The sequence below is a fragment of the Colletes latitarsis genome, chromosome 5, assembly GCF_051014445.1.
Source record: "Colletes latitarsis isolate SP2378_abdomen chromosome 5, iyColLati1, whole genome shotgun sequence".
In the NCBI taxonomy this organism is placed as follows: Eukaryota; Metazoa; Arthropoda; class Insecta; order Hymenoptera; family Colletidae; genus Colletes; species Colletes latitarsis.
Window position 1 is genome coordinate 38,370,196 of NC_135138.1, and position 15,859 is coordinate 38,386,054.

The following is a 15,859-nucleotide window of genomic DNA, read 5'->3' on the forward strand; positions in this document are numbered from 1 at the left end:
AAATTGTACAAATTTATCAAAAGCAAGGAATGGATTTAGAAGAAAATTCCACGGTAATGGGTGCATTTATTTTATCCTGGACGGTCGGTGTATCAAGAAGTAACAAAATGAGATTTTTACGAGCAACGAAGATTAGAAACCCTCCATTAAAGAAGGAAATCGTCGGCGAAAGAAATTCCCGGTTCGCTCCGTAAAATTGAACTGCAACGTGGACTCGCGCTCTCACCTTGTCGCCGACCAAATTTCAGACTGAAACTTTTACTTCTTCGGAGCGTCTCTGATATAATAACCAATTAAGACTACCTGGAGCGCAGGTGAGACGAGGATGGAGCTCGTCGAGCATTCTCGTCTCGGCGGCGAACGCTCGAGTCTTTTCCGGACGTGGTACTCCGCGGATTGATTAGAGTCCTGACCTACGATCCGCTAGTTCCGGTGCAACGAGGACGGATTCAACGTGTAGCCGGCGTCTAGCCAACGGCATGTTGGCTACGGCCCTGACTGAATTAAAAGGAGCCATTCTACCATGATGAATTCACCATCTCTCAGAGTGGGGCGTCGTACACGCGCGGAGAAAGTGCTGTTTAGTTTATATATACCCAGCAGCAAGGGCCATCGTACGCATTTTCAATAACGTTCCTGCTAATCGCGATACCACGCGGCTCCGTAGCGCAGCGACAGGATGACAACGATGATCGGGCTGCTCCTGATTGCCACCTGGACCGGGGCTGTCATCGCTGAACTACGTGAGTACGCCATCCCCACAGTTCTACCATACTTTTCCTTCTTTTCTATCGATTAACGATACGATTTAATCTCCTTCGAGATCAATCAGCAAAGAACTATTCTGCCCCATCTAAGCAGAGACAGGAAACATCTCGGAATTGCAACATTTCATTTCGAGTGGAACATTTCGAAGCAACTGTTCATCCCTGAGTATCAACAGCTCTATTGGATAATAATTTGTTTTCATTCGAGATGCAATTTTAGACGATTATGTTATGAAACTCGACGATACGCACGTGTGTAAAATCTGTGACGTACGTGGCCCTTCGTTATGCTATGTTGGCGTAACTTGTTTCAATACCATAACTTTTGATGTTTCTACTATTTCGAACTGTTTTATTTTACGTCGCCATTACGTTTTAGTTGGTTTCTCTGTGGGAATCTTGAAAGATCGAAAGAGAAATAGAAGTAGTAAAAAATACAGTACAAAGATCCATAATAGCTGAAAATTATTTGTTAACGCAAATATAAGCAATTTGCTTTGTTTGGTAACTGCATAAGCAGAATTGCAGGCGCGTTCCGTTTGAGAGAATTTTGGTGTCAATGTGTTAATTGCGTTCCCATGCTAATTCGATGTACCGGTTGCAGAAAACTACGTAATCTCGCTCAATGGATGAGAAGTTATGTTACAAGGGCGACGTTAACGTTAACAGATAAATTTTACAAGTGAATTTCATCTCGCTGGCCTGTCATTCTATTATTTTTTATGATTCCTGATTCCTTGTAAACACAATGCATTTGCATTATGTTATTGACTATTGCTCGAGTTTTTTCATCAAGAAGGAAATAATTTAAAAAGCTCTAGTCTGGTTAACAAATCTGAGGGACTAAGATCTGCGGATCCCTATAATTTGTTCGTAAAGAAAGGATGCTAAAACCCTGTTACTTTAAAATGACCCTTAAGGGAAATAACACCAAGACGTTCGATCGTAGATAGTTAGACCGTTGTGGGTAGTTTCACCATCAGGTTTTCGAGCAAACGTTGTTTTTCTCGGTCGTTTAGAAATTCGGGTCGAGCAAGCGGCTGTAAGGTTTCCTTTCACAGCGGCGGATAATCGGCCGCTTGAGAACCAAGCGGAATGATCGATTGGCCGCGGCGCGGCGGCATTGCACCGAGCGGTTTCTAGCTACCGGCGATCCATCGATCAGGGGATCGAACCTTTCTCGCCGGACGAGCACGTGCGTTCTCCCCGAGAATTCGCCTTTACGGTCAACGAAAAGGTCCACGGTTCGGACTCTGGGAGTCGGCTCGCCTCGTAATTTCACTTTCTACGAGCGCACTTTCGATTTTAAGCCTCGGCTGAAACGCGCTCACCGTGACTTTTTAGTCAGCGCTAAGGTGCCCGCGTTCACTCACCTCACGTTTCAACACAGTACATTGACTTCTTCGCTAAATAAATACCCAAACAACGCACAATTCGCGTTTGCCCATTCAGCGTTTCGCCGGTAGCCACGAATCGATCGTTCGTTTTATCGCATTCGCCTTTTTACGCTCTAAATTAATACACTGTCGTACTCGTTCTTCTTTTTTTAATACCAAAGAACTGGGAAAGCACATTAATACCGTGCATTACGTAAAATGAGAAAAAAGATCCCCGTTGGGATCGTAGAAATCATTCGGGCCGATGTTTGTTTCCAGCACCCGGAGTGCAGCCCTGTCCTCGAACAGCCGATTTTGGGCAGTACGACAGATGCGTGTTGAAGCAATTAAAAGCTATTACCCCGTACCTAGCAGAAGGTATACCGGCCTTGAAGTTACCAGCTCTGGATCCGCTCTTCCTGCCGTCGTTAACGGTCGATAGGAACCTGGAGGCGCTGAAAATTAAGGCGAACATGAGCCAGATACGCGTCCACGGTGCTACCAATTTCCTTATCGATGATCTAAAGGCAAACCCTGACGATCTATCGGTCGCCATTAAAGTTCAGCTACCGCACGTCCACGTGAACGGCGACTACGAGGTGCAAGGAAGGCTGCTGCTACTTCCGTTGAACGGTGCTGGCAGCTTTAAAGGAAACTTCAGTGAGTACGATGATATGTAAAAAACTAGTGTAGATAGAGGTTCCTCGATGATGAATTCTCGCAAGAAGCTCGTAGAACGAAGTGTATTCTAACGGTTCGTGTATTTTTTACGAAATAGCCAATACAGAAGTGCAAGTGAACGCTCAAGGCAAAGAAGTCACCGACAAAAATGGCATCCAAAGAATCAACGTCGACAAGCTCGTGACGAAAATTCGCGTTGGCGACGGAAATATCAAACTGAAAGCACCCCCATCTCATACTCTAGCCGGTAAAAAGCTTGATACAATATCATATACGGTAGACCCTGCAATTAACCCCAGACAAAAATTCTAGAAACATGTACCTTGGTTTAGACGCTGCTAACAAATGATTTCAACCATCTTTTCCTTACTTTCGCGTTCCGTTTCAGCCGACGCTGCGGCGACGTTCTTCAATTCGAATCCCCGTCTGGTTCTGGACATAGCTAGTCCCATAATCGAAGACACAGCGGCGACCGTGAGCAGAGCATTGGCCGCCAGAGCATTAGGAGTGCTCACGAAGCAGGAATTGCTTCCCTAGTCCACAATAATCGTCCATTGTTCGCGTTATCCTTTATGATTGACAGGAACCAATCGTTCGCTGCCGCCGTTATGATGGCAGTCGAGATTGATCTAACTCTACCGTTCAATGTCACTTCCCCGAATCTGAATCACCATTCTTGCTATTGCGTCAAACTCGGTTCCGGATTAGGTTTATTTAAGAGAGAGTGAATGGAAAGAACAGAAAATACGATAATCTGCATGATAGGAAAGTTTCTCGGTGACCTTGGACGGGCAATTTATTTCGCCTCCACCGTAACGAATGAGTTCTAATTCCGACGCGGAGAACGTTTACTCACGATTTGAAACTTTCTATCCGCGTCTCGTTGGTAGCTAAACCCGAGTGATTAATTGTCCGGTAATAATTTTATTCGTACATCACGTCGAAAGGAAATAATTGCTGTGCAATCGAGGAAAAATCTGATGTGCGGAATGAACGGCGAACAAGGTGGAAATTTTCGACTTCGTCATCGATGAGTCGGAATGTGATCGAATATATAGGATTTGTACAGTGGCTTACGTTCGAGTAATTATTTATTCATTATCCCGATTATCTGTTACTAGCTGGTACGTTTACATTTTTCTTTTTTTATTGCCGACGTGATTCCTTGTTTAGTATACGTTGTTTGTAAATTTCTGTAACGAGTCGAATAAATGTATCGTAAGTATATCTTTTTGTGGTTTTATTGCGGCGTATTAGATTCAATCTGCAACTGGTTGGATCACACGCTTTACGTAACTGAATATTGCATAAATTGTCAGTGAACCGTAAAGAGGAACACAGAAAATTAAGTTTAATCCATAACTTTTAGCGATTCGAGTTCTTTTCGGTTCACTGAATGGCTTATATTCAGGAAAGATCGCGTTTAGCATCGTCTAACGCTAATAATAATATTTAATATCCAATTTCTTCTTTTATTTAAAAATTATAGTTGTTAGACAATTCTTACTTGTTATCTTACAAAGTAAACTGCAATCGTCTTGCGCGAAATTCTTGACAACTATTTCATTCGCAATTATGCGATTTCTGTTCGTCGACGAAAAGAGTTCCACACAGTATCCTGTTGGCTAGACGAATTTTTTTGAATTTAACAACGCGTTACACGATTGCATGTCGAACCACTGACCATACACGATCACGAACCACTATTTCTAAACAGACCGTTTAGTCATCTGGAAACAATTCCTTATAGGTGAAAGACTTGGTGATTTTATTGGCAACGTCCGTAAAAAGGTCCGCCAAAGATGTTTCCAGCACCGGTGTTATTTCTTCCAAAAGCAGCGCGTTGTTCTGGTTCAATAATTCGTGACTAGCAGCACCTGATTAAACATGGACATAATTAGAAGAAAATGCAATGCTTTCGTACACGGAACAGAAAAAATCTATTACGTTAGTAATATCCTAGAATTTTCAGAAGTTACGTTAAAGGAACCCAAACTCCAAGGTCTGCCAAGCGATTATTGTACAAGGAGTTTCTTTCATCCTCAATTTCTCCCTTGATAATAAGGCCATAGTGTACTGTACCAAGCAATTATAATGAAAATAGCTTCTCGTTCACACGTTCCCTCTTTGATCGAGGGAAAATGGTGCTTCGCTGGAAGGTGTGGAGTTTCCGTATTCTGCGGAAACGCATACCTTCCAGCGGAAGTCGACCCTGTTTCAGGTACTCTCTCTTTGTCAGACAGCCTAAGTCTGTCACAATTTAGCTTCATCCCTTTTCTTTTTTTAAACGAAACAATTGCTTGGTACAATTAATTTAAAAGATAGAAGGAGCCTCGTTTTCTCCTATCTTCTAAATGTTTGTTTCAACTCTGTTAGCTTAAGCTTCGGCGTTAATTTTAAGTCTCCGCGGGTCCTGCCAAGTAATTATTTAACAAGTAGCTTCTCTTTCACTCGTCCCTCGTCCTCTCCGATCACCACTGCTTCCACGGAGCAGACCCTTTTGACTAGTTACTCGGTTCGTGTCGCGTATCTCGTTCCTTGCGTTACCTTCATCCCTTTTTAAACGAAATAATTACTTGGTACAACTAAACTAGAAGATCGAAGAAACATGCTTTCTTCTATCTCTCTAGTTTAGTAATCTAGCTTGTAAGAATATAAAAGGGAGATTGATGGAACTTTGATTCCATCTATCTCCCTTCGGGTCTCCAGTCGCAGCAACCTCCACGCGGTGAGACCTGGTAATCGGTGTTACCCGCGACGAAAGTATTCTAAATACTTTCCTCCCGGGTAGGGCCGAGCTAATGGCTGCGAATTGTTTCCAACGTAGAAAGAAAGAACGAATTTACTTACCCAAAACCGTATCCCCGCCGAATAGATTGCTAAAGTGCAGATTGGCGTTGCCAATTTTTATCTTTATCTTCATTTTGTCGAAGCTAAGGAAGGTATCGTTGTCTCTGAACACCTTTCGCGCTCTCAAAACGACGTCGGAGTCGTAGTCAGCTGGGAAATTATAATATATCGAATTAATAATAACGTTACTAATAATTATAGTAAAAATTACTTTAAGATTATGAAAATATATGCACATGAGCCGTACGATCTATCGTACTGTACAGAAATGCGAAGTTGGTTAGCGGATCTGTTCGTTAATGGTATAATCTACTCCGCGTAGTCTTCCTGGGTCTGTAGGGAGATTATACTATAACCGGTCAGACCTGCTAGCGAACTTATTATCTCTGAGCAGCATTTATACGCACTTGCATATATGTAGAATGCATGCAAATAATGTAGACACTCGTATGCAGATATAGAAAGCATATAAACATCCGCAGTAAAAGTTAGATTGTCGTAAAAATCTTACCAAATTTCCCTGTAAGATCTCCTTGACCAACCAGCCTGAGCAGAAGGATCCTCGCGTCTATTTTATATTTCCCTTGGAAGTTTAGTTGATCGAAGGATACCTTAAAAGTGAATTTCACGTTCTCGGCGTCGGCTTTGAGGTCGCGAACTTTGAACGTGGATGGACCCGATACCTATTTTCAAGACGAGAATGAAATAGCTTTAAAGTGTGGTCTCTCATAAATAAAAAATGGTTCGATACGTTCCGATATAGATTCGTTTTTTCGCAATTTACCCGCAAGTCCGTGAGATTTACGTCGAGCCTCGCCCCTGCCGGTCCTCGAGACAGTCGAATTTGCTTGAGAAGAAGAGGCTCGATGGCCGGCGCCTCCAGTTCCGGGATCCCCGCAGCTAATTTATCGCGAAGTTGATCGATAGACTTTGTAATGCATTTGTTGATGTCGGGATCGCTCTTCTTGCATGGCTTTATATAAGGCGCTGCGGAAAGAAATCATTTGCATAATTGTTGTAGATTTAATAATAATATAAATTGATCGATACAGATCGATCGTAACGGATAAAAAAGAGAATCAAGGCGAATCGCGAGAAATATAGAATCGAATCGACGATCTGGACCAGCGGTTTTTCGACAGAACCAATTTCAAAGCTCGTTCGATAATAATAAAAAACAAAATATCGATTAAAATAGCATTCAAGTGTCTTTGAAAACACTGTGCCTTCGTCGCTGTAAATTTAAAGTCGTTTCTTTATTGAAATCAATTTCGTAAATTGATTCTGAATAAATGTTAACGATGGTCAAAGATATCTTTAGGGTATACTGTATTTGCGACCTTAATCCCGTTTTGAACCAGCCCAAGGCCACGAGTGCAGTCAGGTTTTAAAATCGAATGTGGTACGACAGATTTTGCAATCTTTCATTAGAATGGGCATGACATTTATTTACTTGCCTTATACGTCTTTGATGGTGAATCGAAATTTCGAAAGAACCATTAATGTCAACGTCTCCGTTCGAATGATAAGAGATTGTTGCTTTCGTATACAGCCTGACAAATCATAGAAACGGAAGAAAAGAAAATAGAAACGCAGTACGTCTTGTTAGGCATTAAGAATCAAGACGATATCGAACTAAATTCTATTAGCTTTGATTTCTGACTAGAAAAATTGTACCCATCTTGTTAGAGTCGTCGTTGTTTCGTCAAAAAATATCGGTTAAGAATCTTTCTCGACGATACTCACGTAAAACGCCAGTAACCGCAGAAACCAGAGTCGCCATTAGGCTAAAAAGAAGAAGACAGAACGTTAATTGTCATTTCTCGACGCGAAATCCAAGAGATTTAGGCGATTTTGTAATTAACTTTGGCAGGTAATTAGAATAATTATGCGAAGGTATCGTTAAAATGAAATTGCACCGGTTTACCGTTAATATCGACGAAATGTAAAAATCTATTGTTGCATTGTTAAGTAGTTGATTTATGGGGGAAAAACGCAGCCGTGACCTGACTAGTTCTGAGTGTGCCGTTGCATCACCGATGCATTTTCTAACCACAAAATACTTACTTGCGGTCTGTGAAACTTTATATCTTCCGTGTTTTACGATTTCCAATATTTTCAATTGTATCGATGATAATTTTGAACGCACCTTTGGCTTTATCGAAATTTTAAATACTATTCCAGATACAAAAATACGATTATTTAACACTTTGCGACACTTATTGTTAGGCTTTGATCATTCAATTCTGTACTTTCGTAAACGTTATGCACTTTTCAGTTAGTACAATTATTTTTCGAGTATTTATTAAGTATAAATAGCAATTTCTTTTAATCTTCTCCTCCAAAGAGTTCATCGAATCATCCGTGAAGTCTTGAAAATGCAAATTAAAATAACAAAAAGGCATGTACTCTTTAAAAATTTCCATCGAGTCACATCGTTAAGACCTTGGAACATTTCGTCGAGGGTGCAAGAAGCATTTACTATCACTCGCGTGTTTCTAATTTCGCATTATACGTATACTACAACATCATCGAAAACCATTTCACTCGCGTGTCCCTTGTAGTTCCAATCGTTAGAGTGCCTTGAAAACCATGAATTTCTTTCTCCGTCCATGATTCGACCCTCGTGCTCTGGACTATAATATCCCCTTAAATTTCGTTAGACGAAAATTGAAAGCAAAACCTTTAACTCGATCGACGATTCACAAATACGTACCCCGATCGTTGAAAAGATTAAAAGAAAAAAATCCACAGTTATCTGAGTGCTCTCCACGACCGTTTCTTACGAATTTGCCATTCCGAAAATGGATGGATTTTTGATCCCCCTGGTTCTCGGGGACCTGACCGGTGGTCTACGTGGTTGTAACTGGAGAACGGAAAGGAAGAGGGACGTGGAACGACAGTTGCGTACCAAAGGTGGGCAAGAAGAGCGCACATCGCGGCCGGTCGAACGGTTCTTGGCGACTAACCGACGGAAAGACGGGGATGATATGTTAACTCGCGATCCCCCGAGAGACCAACAGGGATTGCTTTATCGCGTTCGGCATGTTGATCGCCTCGTGCCACTTGTCGGTCATTGGTCCAGCCCCGGATCGCTCGTAACTCGCTGGACAGAGCTAACTGGAGAACGGTGCAGGTTGCTGATTCTACGTCCAAGTTGACCGCCCGTTGCGTTTCACCCGCCTTCCCCACGCGGTTTTTCTCGCGTTCCATCAGGCGCTGAACATTCGACTGGCATTTCGCGAGAAACAAGGCCCGACAGCCGCAGAAACGGCGCGTCGCGAGCATTAGGGCACCGATTCTTGGCCAACCGTCCCGCGAAGTTGCCAATACTTGGGGCCCGGAGAGAACGATTTACCAACAGATCTAATGAATCTTTCATGGGTTTCTAAATTCTTACCGTCGCGTCGTCCCAGAATTATACTACCACCCTGAGAAACAGCAGATTCGCGTTGTTTACGCGCTTGCTCGATACGTATTTGTACAGTAGAAAACGAGACAAACAACTTTTTCCAGCGTAATATATAAAAACGAAGCTGCAACTTGTCCAATAACTTATTTTACGAGAATGTCTAGGATAATGCATGGTTTATGGACTGTTGATTAGAGCCCAATCGGTTCGCGATCGAACGAGGATTGCAAAACGCCAGGAGGAAACGAGACAACCAGAGAAAAATCGAATGTTTCCGTCCTTCGTTGAGCTCGACGCGTTAGGCGAATCGCGGAGTTAATGTCACCTGCGTTACGGCAACTTTGTGTAATTCAAACGTACATTAATCTCGTCGCGAACACCGACGACAGATTTATCAAGAGGCTCGGCGAAACGAGATAATAATTTAGAAATTTACATTTCTTCGCTGCTTAATAGATTCTCCCATTCTCAGAGTAGCTAATAATTTGGATATTTCGTAAATACGATTTTTTGTTGCGAAGTCAGTAGTCGATTAATATGTCATTTGCCCCATGAAATAGATTTTAGGAAATCGTGGATAAGTAATCGACGGGAACGGAACGCGGAAAAGAGTTTACGCGTTGACGGTCGTCGAGCATTGGTTAACGATAATCGATCAAAGGCGCGAAAAATGATACACGTTGCAACATAACCGGCTCTAATTCGCACGATCTACGGAGCCCCGACATTCTTTGCTTTACTACGTCGCGGATTCGCTGACAAGTAAAAACTTGCCCGCACCAATTTCCGCAATTTTTACGATCTCGTTAAGAGCGGCGAAAGTTGCAAAAGGCGCGATCGACGCTAGACCGACCCGAAATCCTACGATCCGGAACAAATTATGCGAGCAAGCCTAATCACCGAGATCTAACATCGACTGGTTGCTCCGTGGAAAGATGTTGCAACTCGAATCACCGGTTTTCTTTTTCTTTTTCTTTTGTGCGATTAACGAGACACTTCCCGATATTCGTGTTTGCGATTGCACGGACGATTCGTGGCGATAAAACGCACAGGAAATCAAGAAATACGGAACTAGCTTAGGATTAATATCCGATCCATGGTGCGTGGGCGTCGACGTTGAGAAATATTTACATCGTTAAACGTCGATATTTGTCCCCTCAAGAATCGAAACGGGCTTTTAACAATCGCAAGGAACGACGTCGAGCATGATCGGTCAACGAAGCTGATCGAATAAATGCCAAAACATACGATAATCAATTTTTATATTAATAGAGAGCATAAAGTGCAAGAGTAGTTAATTGAATCTCGTGCATGGAGGATTTTTTGTTAATCTCTTTCGTCAAAGGATTACACATTCCGTGTTTGTTGGAAACATTTGCGCAAATGTGAACATAATTACGTCTGATCGATGTTGCAACTGACATGAATTGCATAAAATGAAAACGGGTCGATTATCGAATGGATTCGAATATCCTCCCAAAATTTTGAAGAATTCTAGCACAAATAATTTCGTTTCTATCTAACGTACGTCGAAAAATTTCTATTGCTCCAAGTACAATGCACTTGCTGCTAAAAATCCGTCAAATTAACCCGGAAGTCTTGCATTAGAAAGAGAACAAAACATCAAACGATCTGTCATATTAAGTAATTTATACGAATACCCCTTCTCCTGACCGATACGCCTACAAACATGATCCTGTGTGGAAAAAACACTTCCTATGTAGATATCCTACGATCATGGTCACGGGCTCAAGTGATTCAGTATCATTTTCCATGCACCGCACTGTTATCCTCGAACGTACCTATATATATATGAGCTTAGCCAATGATCGAGGATCAGTGTAGATCTGTACAGACTCGCGAAGATCGCTTTAGTTTCCTCTAGTGCACGTTTAAGGAAGGATCGTCAAAGATGGTCGTCAAAGAGCTTTTGTTCGTCGTCGTTGTTGTGGGCTTCGCGAACGCCGAAGTCCGTGAGTAAACTTTCGTCCAATTGTTTCTTGAGCACTTAATAATTAAAAATACAGGATCCCCCGTACGACGCGGTAGTTAAGTCAAAAAGTGCCGTGTTGTAGGAAACAAAAGAAGCATAATAGATCCAAATATCTTAGATAATGGAGCCCCAAGATTTAGAGAAGGGTTAGAAAACCGAATAAAGCGTACATATAAATGTTTATATTCCATCCATAGAGATTGTCGATAAAATGTATTATGTCGTGCATGTGTTTCCAAATGAATAAACATAGCCGATCGCGATCCACGAGGTCGTAAAATGCGGAAAGAAATTTTAATGCATTTCAAGGAAATCAGAGTCGTAGATACTATCGAAAAACAGAATGTCATCGTAGGAGGAATTTGTTGAATTGTAAACAAACGACCTCGATGGTATTTCTAATGAACATTGGTCCATGATAATTAGTATTCCCCGTGTCCTACCTTTGTTTGCAAAACGATGAGCTGCTGTGTGCAACGCAAGTACACAAAAACGTAATATCGTTGATAGACAATATGGATGGCACTTGTGAAGTTAACGTTGAAAAAAAAGAAAATATCGCAACACGCAATTTTTTATTTTTAATCGGTTCGCAATGGGCACTTTTATCTCTTTATAATTCGTTACTTTTATTCGAGAATAAAGACAGTTATTGTACTTGTCGCAAATAAATTATCATATAATTAGCTGTTAATTCCTTTCTTGTAACTTGCTAGATCGGCTGAATAAAATACAGGAAGTAAGCAACGCGAGGAACAAAAAATAATTGTAAACGTTATTATCATTGATGATTCAAATATGTTAAGTAGTTATACATAATAAAGAATTTAAAAAGACTTGTTTAGGAGGAGAGGAAAAATAGGTTTGTAAAAAAAGAAATTTGCATCGTTCCCCTTGGAATTCCTTCTAACTCGTTTTATTTTTAATTCAATATTGTTAGGTAGTTTCTATGCGTTGAATGGATTTGTTTATTTATTTGTCAGCGTCTTACATACACATATGCGGAGCGAGAAACCCGAAACTCGACGAATGCGTGATTCAAAGCGTAGAAGCTTTGGCTCCGAAGCTTCGAAAAGGTATTCCAGAATTGGATATTCCGCCCGTGGATCCTTTAACGATCGATAGAGTGCAGATCTCGAACTCGCCAGACTTTAAAGCGATGGCAACAAACATCAAACTTCGCGGGATTCAACCTTATCACGTGAATTTCCTCCACGTGGATCTCGAGAAGCAAAGGGTAGATATCGATCTTCAGTTCGATGAAATCCGGCTGAACGCTGATTATGCCGTCAACGCCAGGATCCTGGTGCCGATCTCTGGAAATGGTCCAATCACTTTGAGTACGAGTGAGTAAAGTCGACGAATGGTGAATTTTCGGATTAGAAAATTTCATTTAATGTTTCCGTTTCATTGTCCAATAAAACATTTCGATTTTTTCTTCTACCGTTTCGACCCTACGATAAGTTGCATCGATAGATGAACGTAATGTTCTGTTCCAGAGGATGTAAATACGAAACTTCACTTAGACTACAAGCTGGTTGAACGGAACGGAAAGAAGTACGTATACTTCTGGTCGATAACGACTCACTTGGACGTGAAAGATTACACGGTTAAATTCGAGGCAGAGAACTTCGACAAAATTCTGCAAGAAGCCGTCCGCCAGGCGCTGGGCAACAGTCATCGGGAAATATTGGAGGCCACCAGACCTAATCTGGAAAAAGCCATTTCCCAGAAGGGCCTCGAAATGGCCAACAAGATCTGCAAGCATTTCACTTTCGACGAGCTCTTCCCCGATCGAGAATAACCGAGCTCAAAGTTCGCCAAGGGAACAGAAACCTTGATTTTTACGTGATCGCTGATCCTTCATTGCGGTCGAACGAATATTTTCATGCTCGATCCATCGACTATTTTATAGAAACGAATCTATAACCGTGGAAAAAAACTATGGACGTCGTTTCGGTTGTGCTGTGAATAATGTATTCGCTTTATTAATTTAGGATTGTGATTATTCGAATAAAAGTATATTAATACGTTTGTTACTTCATATTAAATACGTAAACTTTATTAGCCATCGCATCGATGTCCATCGTCTGTGTTGAATTTCCTTATCTACTTATCAGTTATCCTTACTATTAAAACTTTTCCAAAAATGTTACAGGAAACTGACCTCTGATTCGATCTTCGTGGTATTTACATAGGAACATAGTTTCTTCAGCATTTACTGGATTAATACACGCATTGATCACAAAAATGTATTGTTGTTCGAAAGGTAAAAAACGACTGACATCAAATCATCGAAGAATAATTATCGAAGCATTAAAAAATAATCATTCTTATCCTAAGTATTAACACGTTTCATCTAAATACAGAATCATTTTGGAAAATTGACGAATCGAACTACGAATTTTATTAGAATAAAGGATCCAGGATGCCTGTGACGTTGGAATCAAAATGACTACCCATAAAGGGTTAACGAACGATCATATATTTGAATTGTCTACCCTACGAAAGTGGGAAAAGCATTTCGTAAGTGAATTGTCCCAGAATACTGTTCGCGATTTTGAGGAACGTGCTGGATATGGCGCTTTCGAGGGACGGTTGAAGCTCCTTGATGAAATCGTCGAAGTTACTGTTGATGGCCACGTTGATGGCCTCGCCAAGAAGTGGATCACCGCCGAACAGATTCTTCAGCAACAAATGTCCCTTGCCCACTGAGATTTTCGTAATGAAATTTACGATTTCCACGTAATTCGCGCCATCGTCTTGTTGTACCACGTGTGCCTGAAGTTTAACGAGTCCCTTGCAATTTGTAAAGTTTCCAGTCATTGGGCCTGATCCTTTGATACGCAAAAGGATCACTTTTCCATCTATATCGTAGTCACTTTCTATGGAGAGACTCGAGAAGTTCAACTCCACCACGAAACGCAACGTGTCTATATTGGCCCTGCGAAGGAAACGAAAAAATATCAATTCAAAGTTTAAAGTTATTTCATGAGGAGGGACTAGAATAATAGTTCCGGTGAAATATTTCGCTTGTACGATACGAGACCAGTTCTTTTTGTGACTCGTTAGTCGCGCGTGCCATACCGAGCGTTTCTAACTCGTATTTCAGAAGTTCGTGTCATGGCCATTTCTTCGCATACGCGCGGAATACAAATGGCTCCTTCTCAGCCATCACCGCCGTTTTATTTATTTATGTACAGGGAATCAATCACCGCGATGTCGTTTACGCGATTCCGTCTCGAATTCAATTACGCTTCGTTATATTGCACCGACACCCTGTGCTATAAGAGGAAAATGCATGCGCTTTAAACGCACGGGAATTATTTATCGAGTCGCTTAAACGATTTCTGTGTTCAATTACGTACAAATATTTCAGAAACGATCAAATTTCTTTAGCTTTGATATTTTTCAATTTGAAATTCAATTAAAAGCAAAAACCATTTTAAAGACGAAACAGACACTACTCGACGAACATTATGATTTCATACTCGAATATTCAAGACAGACAAGGCACTACGTACACATTGATTTTACATTCGAATTTATTCGATGATTCGAGGTTAGTTGGAACGTCCTTGTCTTACGCTTCACTTTCGTGATGGTCCTTGAGGACTAAACGTCGTCTTTGAATTCTGTTTAATTTAATATAATGGTGGGTGATTTAGTTACGATTATACAAGATAAAACAACGTTCGTTTTAAGCTGGACTCGAGCCATAAATGTTGCTGAAACGAATAATCGAGCCGGGATATAAATGCTCAATATAAATGAAAAACGGAGTTAGATTATACAATTGGAAATTTACTTCGATCGTACAATTATATCTTCGAGGAACTCGCATTTTTCGATTTAATTAAAACAGCAGGAAATATTTGATGAAATTCTTAAAATTCAAGAACCTGAAATTTAACTTAAATGCATCCAATTACCGATATCGCTTGTAATTATCTAGTTGAATGAGACTACGTGGAACGTATCTCAGTTTCAACGGGATCAACACTGCTGCGATCACAGAACCGATACACCCGCGAAACAACGCGTAATTTCAAACTTCCTGGCGCGGTAACACAATCACAATTCTATCTCGAAGATCGCGAGTACAATGCCTAGACCATAAATTGAAATAGCGTACGAATCTCGGGGCAGAACGATTTTCTGCATTTAAACGAGCCACGAAATGCTTTACTAAATAAACTCGGGGCGATGTTTCTAAACTAAATAATTATGTTTCTGTGACTCACTTCAATCTGGAAACGGTGAAATTACTAGCGCCGTAGACGTGAACGTTCCTCAGCCTCAGTTTAATAGTGTTCCCCGGCTCAGCCTCCAATTCGTCCAACAATAATGGTTCCAAAGTAGGTATATTGTATTCCGGAAGTCCATTTATTAAGTACGGTTTGAAATTCTCTACGCTTTTCTTGATGCAGTTGCTCAAGTTTGGGTCGTTCCGTTTGCAAACGTGAAGAAAGTTGGCTGAAAAACGAATTTCAGTTTTCATTCACACCGTTGATATTGGTACTTAAATTTATTGTAAATTAATTCACGCTAAATTGGAGACTTCGATACGTGTAAAAATTGCACTTACGCAAATCACGAGCAAATGCAGTGGCAAAGATCGTGGCGACGATCGATACTGTCAGTAGGACCTTCATCTCTTCTTCTGGAGGATCGAAACCGGAAGAATGTCACCCACGAATGTTAGGATGGTCGGTGAAGAAATGAATAGAGTAGAGGCCAGCCCCAAGTCCTTATAGTTGTTCATCTCTCCCCTCTCTGA

The 15,859-nt window shown here is 41.1% G+C and overlaps 3 protein-coding genes across 6 annotated transcripts; 1 reads left to right on the forward strand and 2 right to left on the reverse strand.

The window, feature by feature from the left end:
* The first annotated feature begins 404 nt into the window (after window positions 1-404).
* LOC143342091 (uncharacterized) lies at window positions 405-13,143 on the forward strand. Its single transcript, XM_076765574.1, has 8 exons — window positions 405-743; window positions 2,423-2,803; window positions 2,922-3,071; window positions 3,213-3,360; window positions 7,227-7,269; window positions 10,984-11,059; window positions 12,063-12,425; window positions 12,579-13,143. The coding sequence occupies exons 1-8, from the start codon at window positions 680-682 to the stop codon at window positions 12,881-12,883; spliced, it is 1,530 nt and encodes a 509-aa protein (XP_076621689.1). The 5' UTR covers window positions 405-679; the 3' UTR covers window positions 12,884-13,143.
* LOC143341618 (protein takeout) lies at window positions 3,898-8,954 on the reverse strand. Of its 4 annotated transcripts, XM_076764574.1 has the most exons (7): window positions 8,391-8,954; window positions 7,742-8,310; window positions 7,421-7,461; window positions 6,459-6,661; window positions 6,186-6,357; window positions 5,675-5,824; window positions 3,898-4,701 (listed from the first exon to the last, which is right to left on the reverse strand). In XM_076764574.1, exons 3-7 carry the CDS (start codon window positions 7,455-7,457, stop codon window positions 4,547-4,549), a joined length of 717 nt encoding a protein of 238 aa, XP_076620689.1. In that variant the 5' UTR covers window positions 7,458-7,461; window positions 7,742-8,310; window positions 8,391-8,954; the 3' UTR covers window positions 3,898-4,546. The 4 variants fall into 4 exon arrangements, with proteins under 4 accessions (XP_076620689.1, XP_076620691.1, XP_076620688.1 ...); XM_076764576.1 differs by lacking the exon at window positions 7,742-8,310 and having other exon boundaries at window positions 8,644-8,954; XM_076764573.1 differs by lacking the exon at window positions 7,742-8,310 and having other exon boundaries at window positions 8,586-8,954.
* Window positions 13,112-15,828, reverse strand: LOC143341619 (circadian clock-controlled protein daywake). The gene is made up of 3 exons (XM_076764577.1): window positions 15,668-15,828; window positions 15,324-15,555; window positions 13,112-14,023 (listed from the first exon to the last, which is right to left on the reverse strand). The coding sequence occupies exons 1-3, from the start codon at window positions 15,732-15,734 to the stop codon at window positions 13,582-13,584; spliced, it is 741 nt and encodes a 246-aa protein (XP_076620692.1). The 5' UTR covers window positions 15,735-15,828; the 3' UTR covers window positions 13,112-13,581.
* Window positions 15,829-15,859: the final 31 nt, after the last annotated feature.

Bases quoted from the DNA above. Each gene is read 5' to 3' on its own strand.
- LOC143342091 (XM_076765574.1), top strand. From the start codon at position 680: ATGACAACGATGATCGGGCTGCTCCTGATTGCCACCTGGACCGGGGCT. The intron at 11,060-12,062 runs GTGAGTAAACTT...TTTATTTGTCAG, and splicing joins CTTCGCGAACGCCGAAGTCC to CGTCTTACATACACATATGC. The intron at 12,426-12,578 runs GTGAGTAAAGTC...GTTCTGTTCCAG, and splicing joins TCCAATCACTTTGAGTACGA to AGGATGTAAATACGAAACTT.
- LOC143341618 (XM_076764573.1), bottom strand. From the start codon at position 8,611: ATGTGCGCTCTTCTTGCCCACCTTTG. The intron at 7,462-8,585 runs GTACGCAACTGT...TCTTCTTTTTAG, and splicing joins GCTCTTCTTGCCCACCTTTG to CCTAATGGCGACTCTGGTTT. The intron at 5,825-6,185 runs GTAAGATTTTTA...ATAATTTCCCAG, and splicing joins AGATCTTACAGGGAAATTTG to CTGACTACGACTCCGACGTC.
- LOC143341619 (XM_076764577.1), bottom strand. From the start codon at position 15,734: ATGAAGGTCCTACTGACAGTATCGATCGTCGCCACGATCTTTGCCACT. The intron at 15,556-15,667 runs GTAAGTGCAATT...TTCGTTTTTCAG, and splicing joins TGCATTTGCTCGTGATTTGC to CCAACTTTCTTCACGTTTGC. The intron at 14,024-15,323 runs GTGAGTCACAGA...TTTCCTTCGCAG, and splicing joins TTCACCGTTTCCAGATTGAA to GGCCAATATAGACACGTTGC.